This window comes from Oncorhynchus kisutch, linkage group LG20, assembly GCF_002021735.2.
Source record: "Oncorhynchus kisutch isolate 150728-3 linkage group LG20, Okis_V2, whole genome shotgun sequence".
Classification (NCBI taxonomy): Eukaryota; Metazoa; Chordata; class Actinopteri; order Salmoniformes; family Salmonidae; genus Oncorhynchus; species Oncorhynchus kisutch.
Window position 1 is genome coordinate 31,077,960 of NC_034193.2, and position 24,712 is coordinate 31,102,671.

At 41.2% G+C, this 24,712-nt stretch overlaps 1 protein-coding gene across 1 annotated transcript in view; it reads right to left on the minus strand.

Annotated features, from left to right (window-relative positions):
* The window catches only part of LOC109865854 (cadherin-23), a 555,430-nt gene that overhangs the window by 94,957 nt on the left and 435,761 nt on the right, over positions 1-24,712 (minus strand). The window contains exon 36 of the mRNA XM_031799369.1: positions 14,750-14,878. Within this exon, the coding sequence (XP_031655229.1) occupies positions 14,750-14,878 (129 nt within the window). The remainder of the gene's footprint in view (positions 1-14,749; positions 14,879-24,712) is intronic.

Sequence of the window (24,712 nt, forward strand, 5' to 3'; positions counted from 1 at the left end):
TGTGTGTGTGTGTGTGTGTGTGTGTGTGTGTGTGTGTGTGTGTGTGTGTGTGTGTGTGTGTGTGTGTGTGTGTGTGTGTGTGTGTGTGTGTGTGTGTGTGTGCAATTGAGTATGTGATTGATTGACTGACTTGTGTATGTGACAAATTAACATTTGGTCTGTCATTTTACTGCAAGAAACAGTTAATTCTAAAGAAGTTAATATTATAATAGGCTTCATGTGAGGCCTTACTGTTAGTGTCCAGACTTCAGTTACTGTCCCAAATATTAGGCTCCTGTTACTGTCTAAACTTCAAAGATGCGTAAACCAAGGGGTTTTACCACATGTTCTCTGCCATTTAGAGAACCACTACCAACTCCAGGGGAGATACTAATGGGTCAGATCCGCGAAAAAAAAAAAATCTACTTTGACATAACAATGTATTTTATCCAAAAATGACAATTAAAACCAGTCTAACCCCACTTTTTAACAAAATGTTGTACCATATAGGCCTACCCATGGGAGTATAAGCTGATTGTGCACTTACTGTGGTCTTATGGTCTCATAGGCCTATTTACGATATTGATAGACAATGATGCACTGAATTCATTATCACACAGATGGTTTTGCCATGATTTGATTATCATTTTTTGATCATGTTTGCCAAGGACAAGTAGGGCTTATGCAAATAGATGCATGTTCTCCATGCATGTATTAATAAATCAAATCAAATCAAATGTATTTATATAGCCCTTCGTACATCAGCTGATATCTCAAAGTGCTGTACAGAAACCCAGCCTAAAACTAGTGGAAAACATATTAACCTATTAACATAACATTTTTATAGATCGCTTTATACCTAGGCCGAAATATTTCACCTCCGATTGATTTTAGCAATACACGCAAGAGTGGCAGCTCCATCTCAACATAATATTATAATTTTGTATATTTTATTCAATTGTCAATTCTCCTGTAAACATAACAAGATTCAACAACTGAGACATAAACTGAACAAGTTCCACAGACATGTGACTAACATAAATGGAATAATGTGTCCCTGAACAAAGGGGGGGTCAAAATCAAAAGTAACAGCCAGTATCTGGTGTAGCCACTAGCTGCATTAAGTACTGCAGTGCATCTCCTCCTCATGGACTGCACCAGATTTGCCAGTTCTTGATGTGGGTTGTTACCCAACTCTTCTACCAAGACACCTGCAAGTTCCCAGACATTTCTGGGGGGAATGGCCCTAGCTCTCACCCTACAATCCAACAGGTCCCAGACGTGCTCAATGGGATTGAGATCCGGGCTCTTTGCTGACACTGAGATTATTGTCTCGCAGGAAATCACGCACAGAACAAGCAGTATGGCTTGTGGCATTGTCAAGCTGAGGGTCATGTCAGGATGAGCCTGCAGGAAGGGTACCACATGAGGGAGGAGGATGTCTTCCCTGTAACGCACAGCGTTGAGATTTCCTGCAATGATGACAAGCTCAGTCCGATGATGCTGTGACACACTGCCCCAGACCATGATGGACCCTCCACCTCCAAATCAATCCCACTCTAGAGTACAGGCCTCGTGTAACGCTCGTTACTTCGACAATAAACGCGAATCCGACCATCACCCCTTGTGAGACAAAACAGCGACTCGTCAGTGAAGAGCACTTTGTGCCAGTCCTGTCTGGTCCAGCGACGGTGGGTTTGAGCGCATAGGCGACATTGTTGCCAGTGATGTATGGTGAGGACCTGACTTACAACAGGCCTACAAGCCCTCAGTCCAGCCTCTCTCCGCCTATTGCGGACAGTCTGAGCACTGATGGAGGGACTGTGCATTCCTTGTGTAACTCGGGAAGTTGTTGTTGCCATCCTGTACCTGTAGGGGTGTTGTTCGGATGTACCGATCCTGTGCAGGTGTTGTTACACATGGTCTGCCACTGCGAGGATGATCAGTTGTCCGTCCTGTCTCCCTGTAGCGCTGTCTTAGGCGTCTCACAGTACGGACATTGCAATTTATTGGCTTGGCCACATCTGCAGTCCTCATGCCTCCTTGCATCATGCCTAAGGCATGTTCACATAGATGAGCAGGGACCCTGGGCATCGTTCTTTTGGTGTTTTTCAGAGTCAGTAGAAAGGCCTCTTTAGTGTCCTAAGTTTTCATAACTGTGACCTTAATTGCCTACCGTCTGTAAGCTGTTTATGTCTTAACGACTGTTCCACAGGTGCATGTTCATTAATTGTTTGTGGTTCATTGAACAAGCATGGGAAACAGTGTTTAAACCCTTTTCAATGAAGATCTGTGAATTTATTTGGATTTTTCCGCATTATCTTTGAAAGGCAAGGTTCTGAAAAAGGGACGTTTCTTTTTTTTACTGTTTATATGTCATGGATATATTTAAACTTATATTATTTTGTGTAATTTAACTTTCACATCAGTGGCAAACACAGACCCAGATTAGAATTCTGAACTTTAACCTCTCATGGGTAGGGGGCAATATTTTGACGTCCGGATGAAAAGCGTGCCCAAAGTGACCTGCCTGTTAATCAGGGCCAGAAGCTAGGATATGCATATAATTGGTCGATTTGGATAGAAACCACTCCAATGTTTCTAAAACTGTTAAAATTATGTCTGTGAATGTAACATAACTGATATGGCAGGCAAAACCCCGAGTACAAACCATCGCCAAAAAAAACAATTTCAGCCTACCATTATTTTCAATGGCTTTCACTTTTATTATAAGGCCCAGATTGCAGTTCCTAGGGCTTCCACTAGATGTCAACAATCTTTAGAAAGAGTTTCAGGCATGTTTTTAGAAAAATGAGCCGGAAAATGTAGTGTTTCTTAGGCGGCTCCCATTTTGGCTGTTGTGTTTCCAAGCACGTGTTGTTATTTTTCTCCGATAAAGACAATAACGATTCTCCGTCTTAAATTGTATCGTTTATTTACGTATTAGGGTACCTAAGGTTTGATTAGAAACGTTGTTTGACTTGTTTGGAAAAGTTTATTAGTAACGTTTGGGATTCATTTTGTATGCATTTTGATGGAGGGAAACTGGGTGGATTATTGACTGAAGCGCTCCAGCTAAACTGAGTTTTTACGGATATAAAGGACATTATCAAACAAAAGGACCATTTGTGATGTAACTGGGAGCTTTTGGCGTGTCAACAGAAGAAGATCTTCAAAGGTAAGGCATTTTTTATATCGCTATTTCTGACTTTCGTGTCGCACCTGCCTGGTTGAAATATGTTTTTCATGTGTTTGTATGTGGGGCGCTGTCCTCAGGTAATCGCATGGTTTGCTTTCGCCGTAAAGCCTTTTTGAAATATGACACAGCGTCTGGATTAACAAGAAGTTAAGCTTTATTTTGATGTATTACACTGGTGATTTTATGAAAGTTAAATATTTATAGTACTGCCTTTTGTATTTCGCGATCTGCAATTTCACCGGATGTTGGCCAGGTGGGACACTACCGTCCTACCTGCCCATAAGACGTTAATTGATGCAAGGTGGATTTAATAAATATAATTATGATAGTTCCACGCATTAAATGCTTCAGCTTAGGTTTGGTACATTTCCCTGTTCAAATAAACCATAAATTAACATATTTTGGACTGGGGGGCAGTATTGCGTAGCATGGATAAAAAGGGGCCCAGAGTAAACTGCCTGCTACTCAGGCCTAAAAGCTAGAATATGCATATATTTAGTAAATTTGGATAGAAAACACTCGGAAGTTTCTAAAACTGTTTGAATGATGTCTGTGAGTATAACATAACTCATATGGCATGCAAAAAACAGAGAAAAAATCCAACCAGGAAGTGGGAAATCTGAGGTTTGTAGGTTTTCAAGTCTTTGCCTATCCAATATACAGCGTTTTGCATATTGCACTTCCTAAGGCTTCCACTATATGTTAACAGTCTTTAGAACCTTGTTTATACTGTAAAGGGGGAACAAATGAGTGCTGTTTGAGTCAGGTGTCTGGCAGAATGCCATGAGCTAAATCATGCGCATGGCCACGAGAGGTACCTTCGTTCCTTTTAATTTCTAAAGACAAAGGAATTGCCAGGTTGAAACATTATTGAAAATTTATGATAAAAACATCCTAAAGATCGATTCTATACATCGTTTGACATGTTTTTACGAACTGTAATATAACTTTTTACACTTTCACCGGAACTAAGCGATCGCGCATTGAGCATTTGGATTACTGGGCTAAACGCGCGAACAAATAGGAGGTATTTGAACATAAATTATGGACTTTATCTAACAAAACAAACATTTATTGTGAAACTGGGATTCCTGGGAGTGCATTCCGATCTAGATAATCAAAGGTAAGTGAATATTTCTAACGCTATTTCTGACTTTTCTGACACCTCTCCTTCTTTGGAAAATGGCTGTATGTTTTTTTGGCTAGGTGCTGGCCTAACATAATCGCAAGGTGTGCTTTTGCCGTAAAGCCTTTTTGAAATCTGACACAGGAGTTGCATTAAGGAGAAGTTTATCTATAATTCCATGCTTAACACTTGTATCTTTTATCAATGTGTATTATGAGTATTTCTGTAATTTGATGTGGATCTCTGCACTTTCACCGGATGTTTGTTTGAGACAATGCATTTCTGAACATAACACACCAATTTCAAATGAGGATTTTTGACATAAAGATTAACTTTATTGAACAAAACACACATGTATTGTGTAACGAAGTCCTGTGAGTGCCATCTGATGAAGATCAAAGGTTAGTGATTAAGTTAATCACTATTTCTGACTTCTGTGAGCGCTCCCCTTGGCTGGAAAATGGCTGTATGGTTTTCTGTGACTAGGTGCTGACCTAACATAATCGTTTGGTGTGCTTTCGCCGTACAGCTTTTTTGAAATTGGACACTGTGGCTGGATTTACAAGAAGTTTATCTTTAAAATGGTGTATAACACTTCTATCTCTGAGGAATTTTAATTATGGGATGTCTGTTTTTTTAAAATTTGGTGTCCTGCAATTTCACTGGCTGTTGGCGAGGTGGGACGCTACTGTCCCACATATCCCAGAGAAGTTACTTCCAAAAGTATTGTTATAATGATTGCATTCAAGGTCAGGATATTATATATTGGTATAAGCATACAGCAGTAAATTCACTTGAAATTACCATCAGGAGTGTGAATTATACCGTGACATTTGGGGGTCACTTTTTTACTGGGACCTCCTATTGCATACATTTCTTTTAACTTCTTGGTGACAGGGGGCAGTATTTTCACGTCCGGATGAAATGCATGCCCAGATTCAACTGCCTGCTACTCATCCCCAGAAGATAAGACATGCACAGTGTTAGTATATTTGGATAGAAAACACTCTGAAGTTTCTAAAACAGTTTGAATCATGTCTGTGAGTATAACATAATTTATGTAGCAGGTGAAACCCAGAGGAAAAACCCTTCAGATATTTTTTATTTTTTAGGTCACTCTCTTTTCAATGGCTTTCATTGGGAATCCAGATTTCTAAGGGACCTTCTTGCAGTTCCTACCGTTTCCACAGGATGTCACCAGTCTTTAGAAATTGGTTGTGGTTTTTCCTTTGTGTAATGAAGAAGTAGCCCTGTTCAAAACGAGGGTCACTTCAAGTGTTCTGTTAGATAGAGGCGCATGACCAGAAAGGTAGTGTCAGTTTGTTTTCTTCCTGTATTGAACAAAGATTATCCTGTCTTCAATTTTATTGATTATTTACTTTAAAAAGTACCTAAAGTTGTAGTACAAAAGTAGTTTGAATGTTTTGGCAAAGTTTACAGGTAACTTTTGAGATATTTTTTAATCACGTTGCGCAAGTTGGAACCGGTGTTTTTTTGTATCAAAAGCGCCAAATAAATTGACATTTTGGATACATATCGACGGAATTAATCAAACAAAATGACCATTTGTGATGTTTATGGGACATATTGGAGTGCCAACAAAAGAAGCTCGTCAAAGGTAAGGCATGATTTATATTTTTTGTGTCGCGCCTGTAGGGTTGAAATATGTTTTCTCTCTTTGTTTACGGAGGTGCTACTCTCAGATAATAGCATCGTTTGCTTTCACCGAAAATCTATTTTGAAATCTGACACATTGGCTGGATTCACAACACGTGTAGCTTTAATTTGGTATCTTACATGTGTGATTTCATGAAAGTTTGATTTTTATAGTCATTTATTTGAATTTGGCGCTCTGCATTTTCACTGGCTTTTGGCCAGGTGTGACGCTCGTGTCCCACATATCCCAGAGTTAATGGGGATTTATAGTTAAGACATGTAGGCCTAATTTAAAATAGAAAATGCTTTACCGTTAACCTCTCTGAACCACCCATACCAGATCCGGTATAATTGTCATCAGCAACGCTGAATAGCATAGTCAAATAATAGCACAGTCAAATAATATTACTAGAAAATATTCATATTCATGAAATCACAAGTGCAATATTGCAAAACACAGTTTACCCTTTTGTTAATCCAGATTTTGAAATGATGCTTTACAGCGAAAGCAATACAAGCGTGTGTAAGTTTATCGATCGCTCGACAAAACAATAAGTACACTTAGCATCAGGTAACTTGGTCGCGAAAATCAGAAAAGCAATCAAATTAATTGTTTACCTTTCATGATCTTCGGATGTTTTCACTCACGAGACTCCCAGTTAGACAACAAATGTTCATTTTTTTCCATAAAGATATTTTTTATATCAAAATACCTCCGTTAGTTTGTTGCGTTATGCCCAGGAATCCACCGGAAAGAGCGGCCATGACAACGCATACAAAAATTCCAAATTATATCCATAATGTCCACAGAAACATGTCAGACGCTTTTTATAATCAAGCCTCAGGGTGTTTTTCAAATATCTATTCGATAATATATCAACCAGGACAGTTGGCTTTTCACTAGGACCGGGAGTCTTTCTCTTTTGCTCACAATTCACTCTGAGAGCCCCCACCTATCCACTTACGCAATGTGGTCGTTCACACTCATTCTTCAAAATAAAAGCCTGAAACTATGTCTGAAGACTGTTGACACCTTGAGGAAGCGATAGGAAAAGGAATCTGGTTGATATCCCTTTAAATGGAGCAATGGGAGGCTATGGAACATGGAGTTTTCAAAATAGAAGCCACTTCCTGGTTTGATTTTTCTCGGGGTTTCGCCTGTAATATCAGTTCTGTTATACTCACAGACAATATTTGGACAGTTTTGGAAACTTTAGAGTGTTTTCTATCCTAATCTGTCAATTATATGCATATGCATCTGGTCCTGAGAAATAGGCCGTTTACTTTGGGAACGTTATTTTTCCAAACATAAAAATAGTGCCCCCTAGCTTCAAGATGTTAAATGTGTCATGAACACAAACAGTCATGATGTTTCATCTGGTTGTCAAACACATCCCTTCAAAAAGTAGGTTAACTTGGTTCCATGAGCATTTTTGTCTAATCCAAAATAAGTCCAGCATCCAGACAGTGCTCTGTGCACACACCATTTGATTGATCTATTAAACACCATAAGTGAAATGACCTTCAGCCCACAAAGTTACATGTATTCATGGATGTAAAGGTAAGTCAGGCTTCCCAAAAAATTTTAACAATAAAAAAGAAACAAACGTAAACAATTATTTCTCATTAGTGTCTATCCGTGTTTCATCATTTTCATTCAATTCGCAAAGAGGGGTTAACTGTCAGTTAAAACTGGGGTTACGGGGGACCTTTGATGTGATCAGGGGAGACTGTCCCTATTGGAGGAAATAACAACAATTATAAACTGCGTGGTTAGATCCTTGAATGCTGATTGGCTGACAGCCATTGTATATCAGATTGTATAATATGGGTATGACAAAACGTGTATTATTACCTCTCTAATTATGTCAGTAACCAGTTTATAATAGCAATAAGGCACCTCAGGGGTTTGTGGTATATGGCCAATATACAGTCGTGGCCAAAAGTTTTGAGAATGACACAAATATTAATTTCCACAAAGTTTGCTGCTTCAGTGTCTTTAGATATTTTGGTCAGATGTTACTATGGAATACTGAAGTATAATTACAAGTATTTCATAAGTGTCAAAGGCTTTTATTGACAATTACATGAAGTTGATGCAAAGAGTTAATATTTGCAGTGTTGACCCTTCTTTTTCAAGACCTCTGCAATCCGCCCTGGCATGCTGTCAAATAACTTCTGGGCCACATGGCATCCCATTCTTGCATAATCAATGCTTGGAGTTTGTCAGAATTTGTGAGTTTTTGTTTGTCCACCCGCCTCTTGAGGATTGACCACAAGTTCTCAATGGGATTAATGTCTGGGGAGTTTCCTGGCCATGGACCCAAAATATCGATGTTTTGTTTCCCGAGCCACTTAGTTATCACTTTTTCCTTATGGCAAGGTGCTCCATCATGCTGGAAAAGGCATTGTTCGTCACCAAACTGTTTCTGGATGGTTGGGAGAAGTTGCTCTCGGAAGATGTTTTGGGACCATTCTTTATTCATGGCTGTGTTCTTAGGCACAATTGTGAGTGAGCCCACTCCCTTGGCTGAGAAGCAACCCCACACATGAATGGTCTCAGGATGCTTTACTGTTGGCATGACACAGGACTGATGGTAGCGCTCACCTTGTCTTCTCCGGACAAGCTTTTTTCCGGATGCCCCAAACAATCGGAAAGGGGATTCATCAGAGAAAATGACTTTGGCAGAATATCAGTCTGTCCCTGATGTTTTTCCTGGAGAGAAGTGGCTTCTTTGCTGCCCTTCTTGACACCAAGCCATCCTCCAAACGTCTTCCCCTCACTGTGCGTGCAGATGCACTCACACCTGCCTGCTGCCATTCCTGAGCAAGCTCTGTACTGGTGGTGCTCCGATCCCGCAGCTGAATCAACTTTAGGAGACGGTCCTGGCGCTTGCTGGACTTTATTGGGTGCCCTGAAGCCTTCTTCACAACAATTGAACCGCTCTCCTTGAAGATCTTGATGATCCGATAAATGGTTGTTTTAGGTGCAATCTTACTGGCAGCAATATCTGTGCCTGTGATGCCATTTTTGTGCAAAGCAATGAATGTGTTTCCTTGCATGGTTACCATGGTTGACAGGGGTCTCTGGCCCCCTCCCAGTTAGGGGGAGTGATGAGCTCTACAGCAGAGTCTCACAACTCAATCACTCGTTGAAAACTCTTTTCTGCCCCTCACAAAAGGGGCCTTGATAATTGGGCCTCTTTCTGGGACTCACCCACAAACAGAACCAAGCCTGGCCTGCTGAGGAGTGACGGACTCCATCCTAGCTGAAGGGGTGCTCTCATCTTATCTACCAACATAGACATAGCTCTAACTCCTCTAGCTCCACAATGAAATAGTGTGCAGGCCAGGCAGCAGGCTCTTAGCCAGACTGCCACCTTAGTGGAGTCTGCCACTAGCACAGTCAGTGTAGTCAGCTCAGCTATCCCCATTGAGACCGTGTCTGTGCCTTGACCTAGGTTGGGCAAAACGAAACATGGCGGTGTTCGCCTTAGCAATCTCACTAGGGGGGTAAAGACCTCCTCCATTCCTGCCATTATTGAAAGAGATTGTGATACCTCACATCTCAAAATAGGGCTACTTAATGTTAGATCCCTAAGTTCAAAGGCAGTTATAGTAAATTAACTTACCACTGATCATAATCTCGATGTGATTGGCCTGACTGAAACATGGCTTAAGCCTGATGAATTTACTGTGTTAAATGAGGCCTCACCACCTGGTTACACTAGTGACCATATCCCCAGTGCATCCCGCAAAGGCGGAGATGTTGCTAAAATTTACGATAGCAAATAAAAATTAGCAAAAAAATGATATTTTCGTCTTTTGAGCTTCTTGTCATGAAATCTATGCAGCCTACTCAATCACTTTTTATAGCTACTGTTTACAGGCCTCCTGGGACATATACAGCGTTCCTCATTGAGTTCCCTGAATTCCTATCGGACCTTGTAGTCATAGCAGATAATATTCAAATTTTTGGTGACTTTAATATTCACATGGAAAAGTCCACAGACCCACTCCAAAAGGCTTTCGGAGCCATCATCGTCTCAGTGGGTTTTGTCCAACATGTGTCTGGACCTACTCAATGTCACAGTCATACTCTGGACCTAGTTTTGTCCCATGGAATAAATGTTGTGGATCTTAATGTTTTTCCTCATAATCCTGGACTATCGGACCACCATTTTATTACGTTTGCAAATGCAACAAATAATCTGCTCAGACCCCAACCAAGGAGTATCAAAAGTCGTGCTATAAATTCACAGACAACACAAAGATTCCTTGATGTCCTTCCAGATTCCCTCTGCCTACCCAAGGACATCTGAGGACAAAAATCAGTTAACCACCTAACTGAGGAACTTATTTAACGTTGCGCAATACCCTAGATGCAGTTGCACCCCTAAAAACTCAAAATATTTCTCATAAGAAACAAGCTTCCAGAAAATTGGAACGTAAATGGCGCCACACCAAACTGGAAGCCTTCCGACTAGCTTGGAAAGACAGTGCCGTGCCCTCACTGCTGCTCGATCATCCTATTTTTCCAACTTAATTGAGGAAAATAAGAACAATCCGAAATTTATTTTTTATACTGTCGCAAAGCTAACTAAAAAGCAGCATTCCCCAAGTGAGGATTGCTTTCACTTCAAAAGTAATAAATTCATGGAAAAGATCATGATTATTATAAAGCAAATTACAGACTCCTCTTTAAATCTGCGTATTCCTTCAAAGCTCAGTTGTCCTGAGTCTGCACAACTCTGCCAGGACCTAGGATCAAGAGAGACACTCAAGTGTTTTAGTACTATATCACTTGACACAATGATGAAAATAATCATGGCCTCTAAACCTTCAAGTTGCACACTGGACCCTATTCCAACTAAACTACTGAAAGAGCTGCTTCCTGTGCTTGGCCCTCCTATGTGAACATAATAAATGGCTCTCTATCCACCAAACTCACTAAAAGTGGCAGTAATAAAGCCTCTCTTGAAAAATCCAAACCTTGACCCAGAAAATATAAAAAACTATCGGCCTATATCGAATCTTCCATTCCTCTCAAATTTTTTAGAAAAGGCTGTTGCGCAGCAACTCACTAACCTTCAGTCAGTGCTAAATACCGCTGCTAGAATCCTGACTAGAACCAAAATATTTGATCATGTTACACCAGTGCTAGCCTCTCTACACTGGCTTCGTGTTAAGGCAAGGGACAATTGCAAGGTTTTACTGCTAACCTACAAAGCTTTACATGGGCTTGCTCCTACCTATCTCTCTGATTTGGTCCTGCCGTACATACCTACACGTACGCTACGGTCACAAGATGCAGGCCTCCTAATTGTCCCTAGAATTTCGAAAGCAAACAGCTGGAGGCAGGGCTTTCTCCTATAGAGCTCCACTTTTATGGAATAGTCTGCCTACCCATGTGAGAGACGCAGACATGGTCTCAACCTTAAAGTTGTTACTGAAGACTCATCTCTTCAGTGGGTCATATGATTGAGTGTAGTCTGGCCCAGGAGTGAAGGTGAACGGAAAGGCTCTGGAGCAACGAACCGCCCTTGCTGTCTCTGCCTGGCCGGTTCCCCTCTTTCCACTGGGATTCTCTGCCTAACCATATTACAGGGGTGGAGTCACTGGCTTACTGGTGCTCTTTCATGCCGACCCTAGAAGGGGTGCCCCCCTTGGGTTGTGCCGTGGCGGAGATCTGTGTGGGCTATACTCGGCCTTGTCACAGGATGGTAAGTTGGTGGTTGAAGATATCCCTCTTGTGGTGTGGGGACTGTGCTTTGGCAAAGTGGGTAGGGTTATATCCTTCCTGTTTGGCCCTGTCCGGGGGTATCATCCGATGGGGCCACAGTGTCTCCTGACCCCTCCTGTCTCAGCCTCCAGTATTTATGCTGCAGTAGTTTATGTGTCGGGTGGCTAGGGTCAGTATGTTATATCTGGAGTACTTCTCCTGTCTTATCTGGTGTCCTGTGTGAATTTTAAGTATGCTCTCTCTAATTCTCTCTTTCTCTCTCTCAGAGGAGGACCTGAGCCCTAGGACCATGCCTCAGGACTACCTGGCATGAGGAATCCTTGCTGTCCCCAGTCCACCTGACCGTGCTACTGCTCCAGTTTCAACTGTTCTGCCTGCGGCTATGGAATTCTGACCTGTTCACCGGACGTGCTACCTATCCCAAACATGCTGTTTTCAACTCTCTAGAGACAGCAGGAGTGGTAGAGATACTCTTAATGATCGGCTATGAAAAGCCAACTGACATATACTCCTGAGGTGCTGACTTGCTGCACCCTCGACAACTACTGTGATTATTATTATTTGACCATGCTGGTCATTTATGAACATTTGAACATCTTGGCAATGTTCTGTTATAATCTCCACCCGGCACAGCCAGAAGAGGACTGGCCACCCCTCATAGCCTGGTTCCTCCCTAGGTTTCTTTCTAGGTTTTGGCCTTTCTAGGGAGTGTTTCCTAGCCACCTTTCTTCTACACCTGCATTGCTTGCTGTTTGGGATTTTAGGCTGGGTTTCTGTACAGCACTTTGAGATATCAGCTGATGTATGAAGCTATATGAATACATTTGATTTGACTTGAAGAACAATGATTCCAAGCACCACCCTTTTGAATCTTCCAGTCTGTTATTCGAACTCAATCAGCATGACAGAGTGATGTCCAGCCGTGTCCTCGTCAACACTCACACCTGTGTTAATGAGAGAATCACTGACATTATGTCAGCTCGACCTTTAGTGGCAGGGCTGAAATGAAGTGGAAATGTTTTTGGGGGATTCAGTTAATTTGCATGGCAAAGAGGTACTTTGCAAATCATTGCAATTCATCTGATCACTCTTCATAAAAGTTTTGAGAATGACACAAATATACATTTTCAGCAAGTCTGCTGCCTCAGTTTGTATGATGGCAATTTATATATACAATATATATATACTGGAGTATATATAAATTGCCATCATACAAACTGAGGCAGCAGACTTGCTGAAAATGTATATTTGTGTCATTCTCAAAACTTTTGGCCACGACTGTACAGTGGTTCTCTTAGGGCTAGGTGTTCCGCTAGCAACTTCCAGTGAAACTGGAGGGCGCGCAATTCAAATAATCATAAAAATTATGGATATTAAACATGTATGTACATACAAGTGTCTATTATCGGTTGAAAGCTTATTCTTGTTAATCTAACTGCGCTGTTCGATTTACAGTAGCCATTACAGCGAAAGCATGCCATGCGGCGCCCCACATGAACCAGTTATGCATTAGGGGGCGCTATTAAAATTTTGGGATTAAAAACGTTCCCGTTTTAAACAAGATATTTTGTCAAAAGATGCTCGACTATGCATATAATTGACAGCTTTGGAAAGAAAGCACTCTGACGTTTCCAAAACTGCAAAGATATTGTCTGTGAGTGCCACAGAACTGATGTTACAGGCGAAACCCAGATAAAAATCCAATCAGGAAGTGCCACATTTTTTGAAACCGTCTCATGCCAATGACTCCTTATATGGCTGTGAATGAGCTACGAATTAGCTTACGTTTTCCACGCATTCCCCAAGGTGTCTACAGCATTGTGACGTCTTTTTAGGCATTTCCATTGACGAATGGCCGTAAGGGACCATATATAGCTTGTGGTCACATGGTGTCAGTTAGAGATACAGTAGCGCCTTGGGACCCAAAAGCATAATCAGTGCTCTAACTCCCCCTTGTGCTGGTCTGAGGCAATGAAGTAGTGACGCAGGGTACCGTACTAAACCACAAATTACCTCTAAGTCCCGCAGCATAATCGCAACACTTTTAGTTGAGCAACCACTGTACCATGGCTAAGGGTTGTATCCAGGCACTCTACATTGGGTCGCGCATAAAAACAGCCCTTAGCCGTGGTATATTGGCCATATACCACACCCCCTCTGGCCTTATTGCTTAAATATAGCATAATTGCATCTGTCAAACAGGTAAGTCTACCCCTTATTTCTTAAATAGGGCTCCAAAAAAGCCCTCGTTGTTAGTAAATTAACTTTCAATACAGGGCACTGTCCATATTGATTTTAGAAATAGGCCGAGATCCACACAGGAGTGGTGGCTGCATCTCAACTAGTCTGATCTTTTTTCTTATACAGTATTTCAAATATAAGTTGTTACAGTTATTTGTGATATACCTAATTTAGCTAAGTTTAATTAAATTGATTAAATGTCTCGGTCCATTAGTCATGCTAAGCATAGGGTTGTCTTATAGGATCTTTTAAGGTAAGATAATTAGGTAATTAGGTTGGTGCTTCATTTTTTCCAATTTGATGTTGTCTTGGAAATTTACATCATTAGTCATACTATCCCGTGTTTTACAGTTTTTTTTCTCTTGTTATATGCTAATGCTTTTTCTAACCTGATGCAAACTTGTCTTTGTCGGACTTAGTCATAAGACTGGGCGTAATAAGATAGTATTTTACATGTAGACATTCAGAAGACATTAATTATCAGATAATACATTGAAATATGACACATGATGTGTAAGTGTCACGTGAACACAATGTCTACATGACGTGTACATGTCATGTGTCAAGTACATGATGTGAACATGTCAGCAGTTTGACACCTAAGAAAAAATGTGTCTCCATTGACAATCCATGTTATTATATGACGGTATCTTAGCTGCTTACTAAGATGTTAGGTAACTTGGTGATCAGTAACAGTATCTACCATAGGCTCTTTCTTGGCCCAAATTAATCTCCATATGTGCGTCTGACTGTATATGTGATTGACTGGCTGACTGACTGATGTGTGTGTGATTGGGTGACTCACCTCGCTGATACTGACATTGTAGCCCAGCTGTCTCTCAATGACGGGTGTGTTATCATTGACGTCCAGGATGTTGATGATTAGAGGGAGGTCTCTGTAGCGGGGAGGCACACCACTGTCCATAGCACGCACCTGTCATAACGCACACACACATGCACACACATCAGTCAGTCAATCACACACAAAGACAGACAGACGGATGGACAGACAGACAGACAGACAGACAGACAGACAGACAGACAGACAGACAGACAGACAGACAGACAGACAGACAGACAGACAGACAGACAGACAGACAGACAGACAGACAGACAGACAGACAGACAGACAGACAGACAGACAGACAGACAGACAGACAGACAGACAGACAGACAGACAGATGTACACGTGCGTAAGACGCAACCATAGTTTTAGATGTATTCCTACCACTAAGCTGATGTTCATTGATTATTGATTTCCATTACCATAAGTATCTATCTATTTATCCTGTTACTGGTAACTATTACTTCTGTTTAGATGTACAGTGCATTCGGAAAGTATTCTGATCCCTTAACGTTTCTCAACATTTTGTTACGTTACAACCTTATTCTAAAAATGATTCAATTGTTTTTTGCCTTTATCAATCTACACACAATACCCCATAATGACAAAGCAAAAACAGGTTTATAAAAATAAAAACAGAAATATCACATTTTAAGTATTCAGACCCTTTACTCAGGACTCTGTTCAAGCACCTTTGGCAGCGATTACAGCCTCGAGTCTTCTTGGGTTTGACACTACAGGCTTGGCACACGTCAAGCTCTGTCAGGTTGGATGGGGAGCGTCGCGTCAGCTATTTTCAGGTCTCTCCAGAGATGTTCAATCGGTTTCAAGTCCAGGCTCTGGCTGGGCCACTCAAGGACAGTCAGAGACTTGTCCCAAAGCCATGCCTGTGTTGCCTCGGCCCAGTCTGAGGTCCCGAGCACTCTGGAGCAAGTTTTCATCAAGGATCTCTCTGTACTTTGCTCCATTCATCCTTCCATCGATCCTGACTAGTCTCCCAGTCCCTGCCGCTGAAAAACATCCCCACAGCACGATGCTGCCACCACCATGCTTTACCGTAGAGATTGTGCCAGGTTTCCTACAGATGTGACACTTGGCATTCAGGCCAAATCGTTCTATCTTGTTTCGTTAGACCAGAGAATCTTGTTTCTCATTGTCTGAGAGTCTTTAGGTGCCTTTTGGCAAACTCCAAGTGGGCTTTTATGTGCCTTTTACTGAGGAGTGGCTTCCATCTGGCCACTCTACCATAAAGGCCTGTTTGGTGGAGTGCTGCAGAGATGGTTGTCCTTCTGGAAGGTTCTCCCATCTCCACAGAGGAACTCTAGAGCTCTGTCAGAGTGACCATTGGGTTCTTGGTCACCTCCCTGATTAAGACCCTTCTCCCCGATTGCTCAGTTTGCCCGGGCAGCCAACTCTAGGAAGAGTCTTGGTGGTTCCAAACTTCTTCCATTTAAGAATGATGGAGGCCACTGTGTTCCACTGTGTTCTTCTTCAATGCTGCAGAAATGTTTTGTTAAACTTCCCCAGATCTGTGCCTCGACACAATCCTGTCTCGGAGATCTACAGACAATTCCTTCAATCTCATGGCTTGGTTTTTGCTCTGACATGCACTGTCAACCGCAGGACCTTACAAAGACAGGTGTGTGCCTTTCCAAATCATGTCCAATCTATTGAATTTACCACATGTTGACTCCAATCAAGTTGTAGAAACATCTCGAGGATGATCAACAGAAGCAGGATGCACCTGAGCTCAATGTCGTGTCTCATAGCAAAGGGTCTGAATACTTATGTAAATGAGGTATTTCTGTTTTTAATACATTTGCAAAAAAATTCAAATAAACTTTTTGCTTTTTCATTATGCGGTATTGTGTGTAGATTTCTGAGATTTTTATTTATTTAATCCATTTTGGAATAAATGTGTAATGCAACTGTGGGTCTGAATACTTTCTGAATGCACTGTATATATTACCATTGGTATATTACCATAAATATTTATATATTCCTGCTACCAGTCACCTATCACCCCTACACTGACTGTCACGAGTCCGACTGAGGGTGGCTTCCCTTCCCCGTCGGGTGGCGCTCGGCGGTCGTCGTCACTGGCCTATTAGCTGCCACTGATTGTCTTTCCTCCCCCTCCTTGTATGTTTATTGGTAGCACCTGTTTGTGATGATTAGTTTGTCTTTATTAGACAGCCGGCCCGCCTGGTTGTTTAATCATTGTAACCTTCGGCTCGGTAGTAGAGGAACGTGTTAGTTCCTGGTCGTGCATTTTTCAGTTGTACATTTTTCATTCCCTGTGTTTGGGGCCGTGATTATTGTGAGCACCCTGTGGTGCGTTGGTGCAATTAAAGAGCACAGCATTGCACTCTCTGTCTCCTGCGTTTGACTCCACACCCACGACACCCGGAGCTAACACCCACACACTTTCACTAACACTCAACCAACACACACACCACGTATACTTCTGCCATACTGTTTAATATATATTATAATTATTATTAATCCTGCTACTCCTGAATTTTATCCTGACCCTGTATATACTGTGGCTTCCTATCTTGTTAAAGTTGTTTTAACCCATTTATTAGTTATACTATTTGAGATTGATTAAGGCACTGTTGGGTAGGGCTTGCAAGTTATGCATTTCTCCATACTTGTGCATGTGACAAATAAAACTTGAACTTGAACTATTAGGTTTTGATTGGCCAATGCATGTTAAATTGACCTTTTCCTCTCAATAGTCCATATTCCTGAACAAAATTTGGCACATCAGCTGAGAACTCTATACGCTAAATGGTCATCAGATGGTGCTGTGATCCGTTCGCTAGTGTTTTTTTTGCAAAAGGTGGGTTGAAAAATGTGCACTATCCCATAGGCACTTTTTTTAATGACCTCCACAAATCTGTCAACAATGACACTTGAATCACAGAGAAAGATGAATTACGACCACAAGATGAAGGAAAACCAACTAATTACAAGGGGAAAGGCAATTGCTAATAAGGAGAAAGATAAACATGATTAGGATTATAGATCTTACAGTCTAAGTCAAAGTGAGAATGCAGCATTCCTTGATTGGTTATATATCTATGTTCAGGGCTGTTACTTCGTTCTCCTGTCTTGACTACTTGGCACCATTAGCAACCAGTAGGAAGCAGCACAAGATACTAGTTAACTACATAGTGATAAAATCCTGACAATATTGACGCTCAATATATTTAGTTAAATTCTCAGCGATTTTCACAATTTAATTCAAGGCCAGAACGCTTAAATTTTATGTTTCTGTTAGTTTCTGTTGTAGATAGGTCTCTAGCTAGCACCTAGGTTCCAGAGTTAAACGTCCTTTCCCAGCGAACAACAACTAGGTAGTATAGCCATAGCTACCTTTCCAACCGGTGATGGCCACAGAGGAATGCCTCTGCTATCAGGAGTGTGCACAGATGCAGGGACTGCTAGGAGAAATTGTGAGTCCCACCCCAGAATTGGCCCACACAAGGACAGAGGGATACTTTCCACCTTCTTCAACGTGTCAAATAAGAACTGTAGTAGGTAGCCCAGACCAGCGGGAGTGGGAGGACAGATGTCCATCAGGTTAGTTATTTCATTGAACTCATTATTTTTTTCACAAACTCATTTGCTGCTTCTAAGTTAGCTAACTTTAGCTAGAACCAATCTAGCTAACTTGTGTTGGCAACTAGAATGGCAGTAGCCAGCTAACTAGCCACAGTAGCTAACTAGACTTGTTCTACCTAGGTAGCTGACTTATATCACCAGCTCAAGTTAATGTTACATTAATTAATTTCCATACGAATAGAAAGCTACATTGTGAAAATGGTAATGAAACAATTTAGCTAGCTACCAAACAAATATTCCCATACTGATGTAACGTTACTCAAATACGAGTTTGAAAAACCCATGGTGTTGTATATAGAGGCATGTTCATTCAATTTTTGTGTGTAGGATGTAGTCTACCTGGAAGGAATGTCACTTTCTATTTTTACCCATATAATCCCACCCATTCATTTTAGCAATCCCCCAGCCCCAGATATTACAACTGGAAATAGCAATGATGGTACAGCTGGGTTAGATGCTATTAATGGTGCTTGACAGATATTAGTTTTGTTATTTGTGGACAATTACACCTTGCTACCTACAGGCTGTGCCTGGAGTGGGCCCTGGGACCAAGTAGTGCTGCCGGTGTGTGGTGTCAGCTCCACGAGGAGGAAATTCCTCTCTCCTGATTGACACTACGAGGGGTTCCCGGAGGTTGAGTCGCAAGGTATAATATATTAAATGTTTAATTTAAAACATTAAAAACAGGCTTACTGCACATCCTTGTCATTATTCTATGCATAACTTCATTCAGGGGTTTTCTACATGACTTGCAGTTGAACAGGTTTAGAGGAGGGTTAATATATCAGAGGCCACAAAAGTTAAATGCATGCTTTATTCAGATACATGGTTGTCTCCAACTGCAGAGGTGAGCAGTGAACTACAGGTAGCCACTATTCATGGAGGGCAGGTTAACCGTGAGGTAACCCTAATCCTACTGTGAAGAACAGGGGTACCTACAGGGAAGAAAATACAAACAGAGAGAAGAGTCAGGTGGCAATAAATTCTTTACTCTGCACTAATTCCATGAATCGCATGAGGGAAAAAGGTCAGCTGATCTCACCTGTCATATGCAAAGCGTCGGTCCTTGTGACTGTCCCCAAACGAGTCACAGAGCCGCAGCGACACACTGACGTCAACCACCACATCCCTGTTTCTCTACAAAACCTGACCGGAGAGAGAGAGACACCTATCACATGCATGTACACTACCGTTCAAAAGTTTGGGGTCACTTAAAAATGTCCTTGTTTTTAAAAGAAAAGCAAATTTTTTGTTCATTGAAATAACCTAAAATTGATCAGAAATACAGTGTAGACAATGTTAATGTTGTAAACGACTATTGTAGCTGGAAACGGAGGATTTTTAAAGGAATATCTATGTACATAGATGTACAGAGGCCCATTATCAGCAACCATCACTGCTGTGTTCCAATGTCGTTAGCTAATCGGTGCACAACTGAGCAAGAGGACAAGTACATTAGTGTGTCTAGTTTGAGAAACAGACCCCTCACAAGTCCTCAACTGGCAGTTTCATTAAATAGTACCCGCAAAACACCAGTCCCAATGTCAACAGTGAAGAGAGCCCAAACTTTTGAATGGCAGTGTACATTACCAACTTTAATAAATGAACGGTGTGAAATTAACACATGAACACCAGCCTTATGTGCTAAGCCCAAGGTAAACATTGGTTTGTCACACTTTTTCCCCAGCCCTATTGCAACAGTGCAGTAATCACTATCAAAATAAAACTAGTAAAAAGGGTTAAAAAAAATAATGAAACAAATTGCATTCTAAACTGAAGACAGTGATAGGTGACTATTGGAGTTAGATGTGTTAGCAGGGGCAGGGGCAAAAGTGTGTCACCAACCAGGCACTGAGGACTAGAGTTGAACAGCTAGGTCAAAGCAATGTATAGCCAAATATAAGTATTTCCGTCATATTTAGCTAGCTAAATAATTGTCTAGGTAGCTAATGTTATAACTTTCAGGACCTACAGTAGGGACCTACGCTGACAGGTAAAACTATTGGTAACATCAGTTGCAGGAGGACTGTAATGCTAATTTACAAGCCTGTAGTTGTTAATGGTACACAGATTACATCAGCAAAACAGCTTTTATGTAAACCTGGATAGACAGGCATAGTTGAAATATACACATGTTGATTCTAATGATTGTAGTTCTGGCTTACCATGCTGAGCCTGCCACATCCAATGCAAATTCATGGCCTCCTGCAGCCCCCGGCTCTTCTCTGAAAGCACCATCTCCTGAAATACCAAATAAAACAGGGAATCAGTCATGGTAGGTTACACATAAACCCTGTTTCTTTCCAAGACTCATTTTGAGGAGTATTGAGTCTAGTTGCATCTAATCCCCTTTATTCTTTATTTTAGAATATTCATACATAAAAATAAAGTATATTCAACAATTGGATCCTGGTCCGATAATCAAAATTATTGATGTCTACTATCTGAGCAATTTATAGTCCTGTCTCAATGCAAAAGTGCTCAGACTGTTGATAGCAAGAGCAGAGACTTTTACCCATCTACATTCAACATAAACAATACAACACAAACCTGTGTCTTCACCATCCTTTGGTGGCTCAGCCTCCAGCCTCCACTGGAGATATAAAACCCATTAGGACCACAGGTAGACAACAGAGGTTAAAGGCAGGGTTGCATGATAATGTTGCGAAGAGCAATGACAAGACCAAAGTGACCGTCTAACAGTGTTCCTAGGAGGGGTCTATCACATGTCTGTATGGTCTGATACAAAGTATTATCAAATTACCCTTGTGCTGACTGTCTTGAAGATGCGTTTGTACACATTGTCACTCTTCACTGACATCATAGGTGGAGCACTTGAAGGATAATAATATAATAACAATAATAAGGTTGCTGGTCATTTCATAAAGACATAGCTACATAGATAAACAACAACAGATGACAACCTAAATAGGCTATTGTATGTGTATTTAATCAAAGTATGGGCCCATGGTGGATCAGGGCAAAAATGAATACACCACTACAGCTGGGAAGAAATTAAACTTCAGGGTGTTGTTGTAGAAACAACTGCGAGTCACAAACAGAAACAGCATGTCAAACTTAAGTATGGCATTGACCTCTAATTCAAAGCTCCCTAAAACCTAGCCACTGCGCTTTCGAGTGTGGACATCTCAGAGTTCACACTCGTCGCTAACATATACAGTGTCTTCAGAAAGTATTCGTATCCCTTTACTTATTCCACATGTTTTGTGTTACAGCCTGAATTCAAAATGGATTACATAAAAACTATTCACACCCCTTTTCTGTGACACTCCAAATTGAGCTCAGGTGCATCCACATTCCTTTTATCATCCTTGAGACATAGCTACAACTTGACTGGAGTCCACCTGTGGCCAATTAAATTGTTTGGACATGATTCAGAAAGAAACACACCTGTTTTTATATGGTCCCACAGTTGACAGTTGCATGTCAGAGGTGTTATGATGGAAAAGATGGTGGAAGCTGGCGTAGAGCGTAAATATAATGACAGGGAATCAAGGAATGTTGTCCAGAAGAATGGAAAAAGTAGCATACAGTGAAAAGAATGTCCTTTCTTATCTTGTAGGAGTACGTTTTGTTATTGAGGTGCAGCTGATTAGTTTTAAGTTAGGTTTCCCTATTCATTTGATATATCTAAACTGATAGAGAGCGTGATCGGTGTGGTGAAGGTTGTGAGGATCACGAGAGGCGGGCTTGTTTAGATTTTCTGTTCTTCTGAGGATCGGAAGGAGTCTTCTGTTTTGTCTTTTCAGAACAGGGCACCCCTCAAGGGGGTAATATCTGCCATTTCCTGGGATGTTGCAGAGATTAAAAATATTCCTAGAGTGATTGATGCTCGTCGGATGAATCGTGTGGCAAATTAAGAAAAATTGAGAGTCTCGGTTCTTTTGTTTTTTTGATCTGGAATCTCTCCCTACTCAAGTGCAGTTGGGATTAATAAACTACAGTTTAGTCAGGGCATTTGACCCAAGATCAATGCAGTGTGATCATTGTAAAGCTTTTGGACATGTTTCAAGTGTTTGCAGAAGGGAGAAGCCGAGATGTTGTGGAAAAGATCATGTCGTGTTTTAAAAGTGATGAAAATGTGACAAGTTGCAATTGTGGTGGGAACCATGAAGCCAAGTCTTTGTAATGCCCAACAAGGGTGAAAGGTGGCAAAAGTCTGTCTAGAGCAGGTGCTGTTAAAAGGGTTGTGTTCGAATGGTACTCCTGAAGTGTCCATGGTGGTGAGTCCATGGTGGTGGATAGGCCTTCACTGAAGGCTGCAGGGGTTGCCGTTCAACAGCAGGACCCAGATATTTTAATAAGGTGGATTTTGTGGCCTGTATAGCTATGGTGATTAATGGCACTGCCAAGGTGGAGAAGAAGTTCAGATAGATGTCATTGTGGATGCGGCGTAACGGTTCCTGGGACTGAAATACTTTTTGGCGGAGGAGTTGCATGGAGTATTGTCAAAAGCCATATCACCCTCTCAGGTCATTGAGCCTGAGAAGGGAGATATAGAGATTTGAAGGTAGGAATAACTGGGCGTTTTGATTTTGTCAATGTGGTTTATTAATAAATTAAATTAAGTTAGGGAAAACTATCACGTATGGGTTTTCTTTACCTTGTTTTTTTCAACCCTGTCCAGTTGGAGGTAATACACCTTTTTGGGATGTAGTCTGCCACAAAACCCACATAAGAAGTGCATATCAGAAAATATTTGGACTTCATGCCAAGGAACTGTCTGTAGATCTCCAAGATCTGTGATGAGGTAAAAGTTTCCAAGAGCACAGTGGTCTCCAAAAGCTTGCCGTCACGGAGGTAATCAAGAACCCAATGACACCTCTGACAGAACTACAGAGTACCTTGGCTGAGATGGGAGAACCTGCCAGAAGGACAACAGTCACTAAAGTCCTTCACCAATCTGGGAGATTGGCCTAGGTCTGGCCATTTATGGGAGAATGGCCAGCCCGAAGCTACTCTAGAGTTAAAATACACGACAGCACACCCGGAGTTTGGAAAAGGGCACGGGAAAGACTGAGAGCCAAATATTCTGTGGTCTGATGAGACAAAAATGTAACTCTTTGCCCTGAATGCAATGCTCAATGTCTGAAGAAAACCAAATGGAGCCGAGAATTTGCTTCATAGTGAAAATGACATTAGGGGGGGGGGGGGGGGGCAATGACTTCAAGCATACAGCCAAAGCAATGCTGAAATGGCTTCAGAACAAGAATGTGAAAGTCCTTGTGTAGCCCAGCCAAAGACCAGACTTGAATCCCACAAAAATATGTTGAAAGACTTGAAGAGCTTGAGGAAATCTGCAAGGAAGAATGAGAGAATCCAGATGTGCACAGCTGATATAGACATACCCAAGTCGACTCAAAGCTGTAGTCACCACCAAAGATCTTTCTACAAAGTATTGACTCAGGCTTGTGAATACTTATGTAAATTAGATGTGTTTAATTTTCAATAACTTTGCAAACATTTCTAAAAACATAGTTTCACTTTGTCATTATGGAGTATTGTGTCTAGATGGGTGATTTAAAAAAAAGTAATCCATTTTGAATTCAGGCTATAACACAACAAAATGTGGAAAAAGTCTAAGGCTATGAATACTTTCTGAAGGTACAGTATATACCGGATGACTAAACAGTCCCTTTAGGCTACAAGTCAGAATGTAGAATACATTCATGAGAACATACTCTACCTGTTGTCCACTGAGTTTCATCCTTATGCCGTTATAAATTAGATACAAAATATCCACAGGAAAGTATTATTAAACAAATTTGAAAATGTCTCTCTGTAGTAAACGACAGGGAAGCGAACCGAACCGATGTCTCTGGCCTACACCATATGCATCGCGCCAATAGGGTTAACCCACTTGTTGAGAATTGTAATATGGCTCATATAGAAGGATAACTACAATGCTTTCTTTTGGATATTTTTTTATAAAATGTCCTAATTTCCTGACATAGTGGACAACTGGCAGAGTAAGTTCAAATGGCAGTTTATCCAGCATTCTGGTTATGCAAGGCACATTTTAAGAAAATTGCCATGGATATAATGGCAGTTATATATATATATATGCAGCGGCAGCGTAGCCTAGTGGTTAGGGTGTTGGACTAGTAACCGAAAGGTTGCAAGTTCAAATCCCCAAGCTGACAAGGTACAAAATCTGTTGTTCTGCCCCTGCAGTTAACCCAGTGTTCCTAGGCTACCATTGAACATTAGAATTTGTTCTTAACTGACTTGCCTAGTTAAATAAAGGTAAAAAATAAAGCTGACCTAATCTCA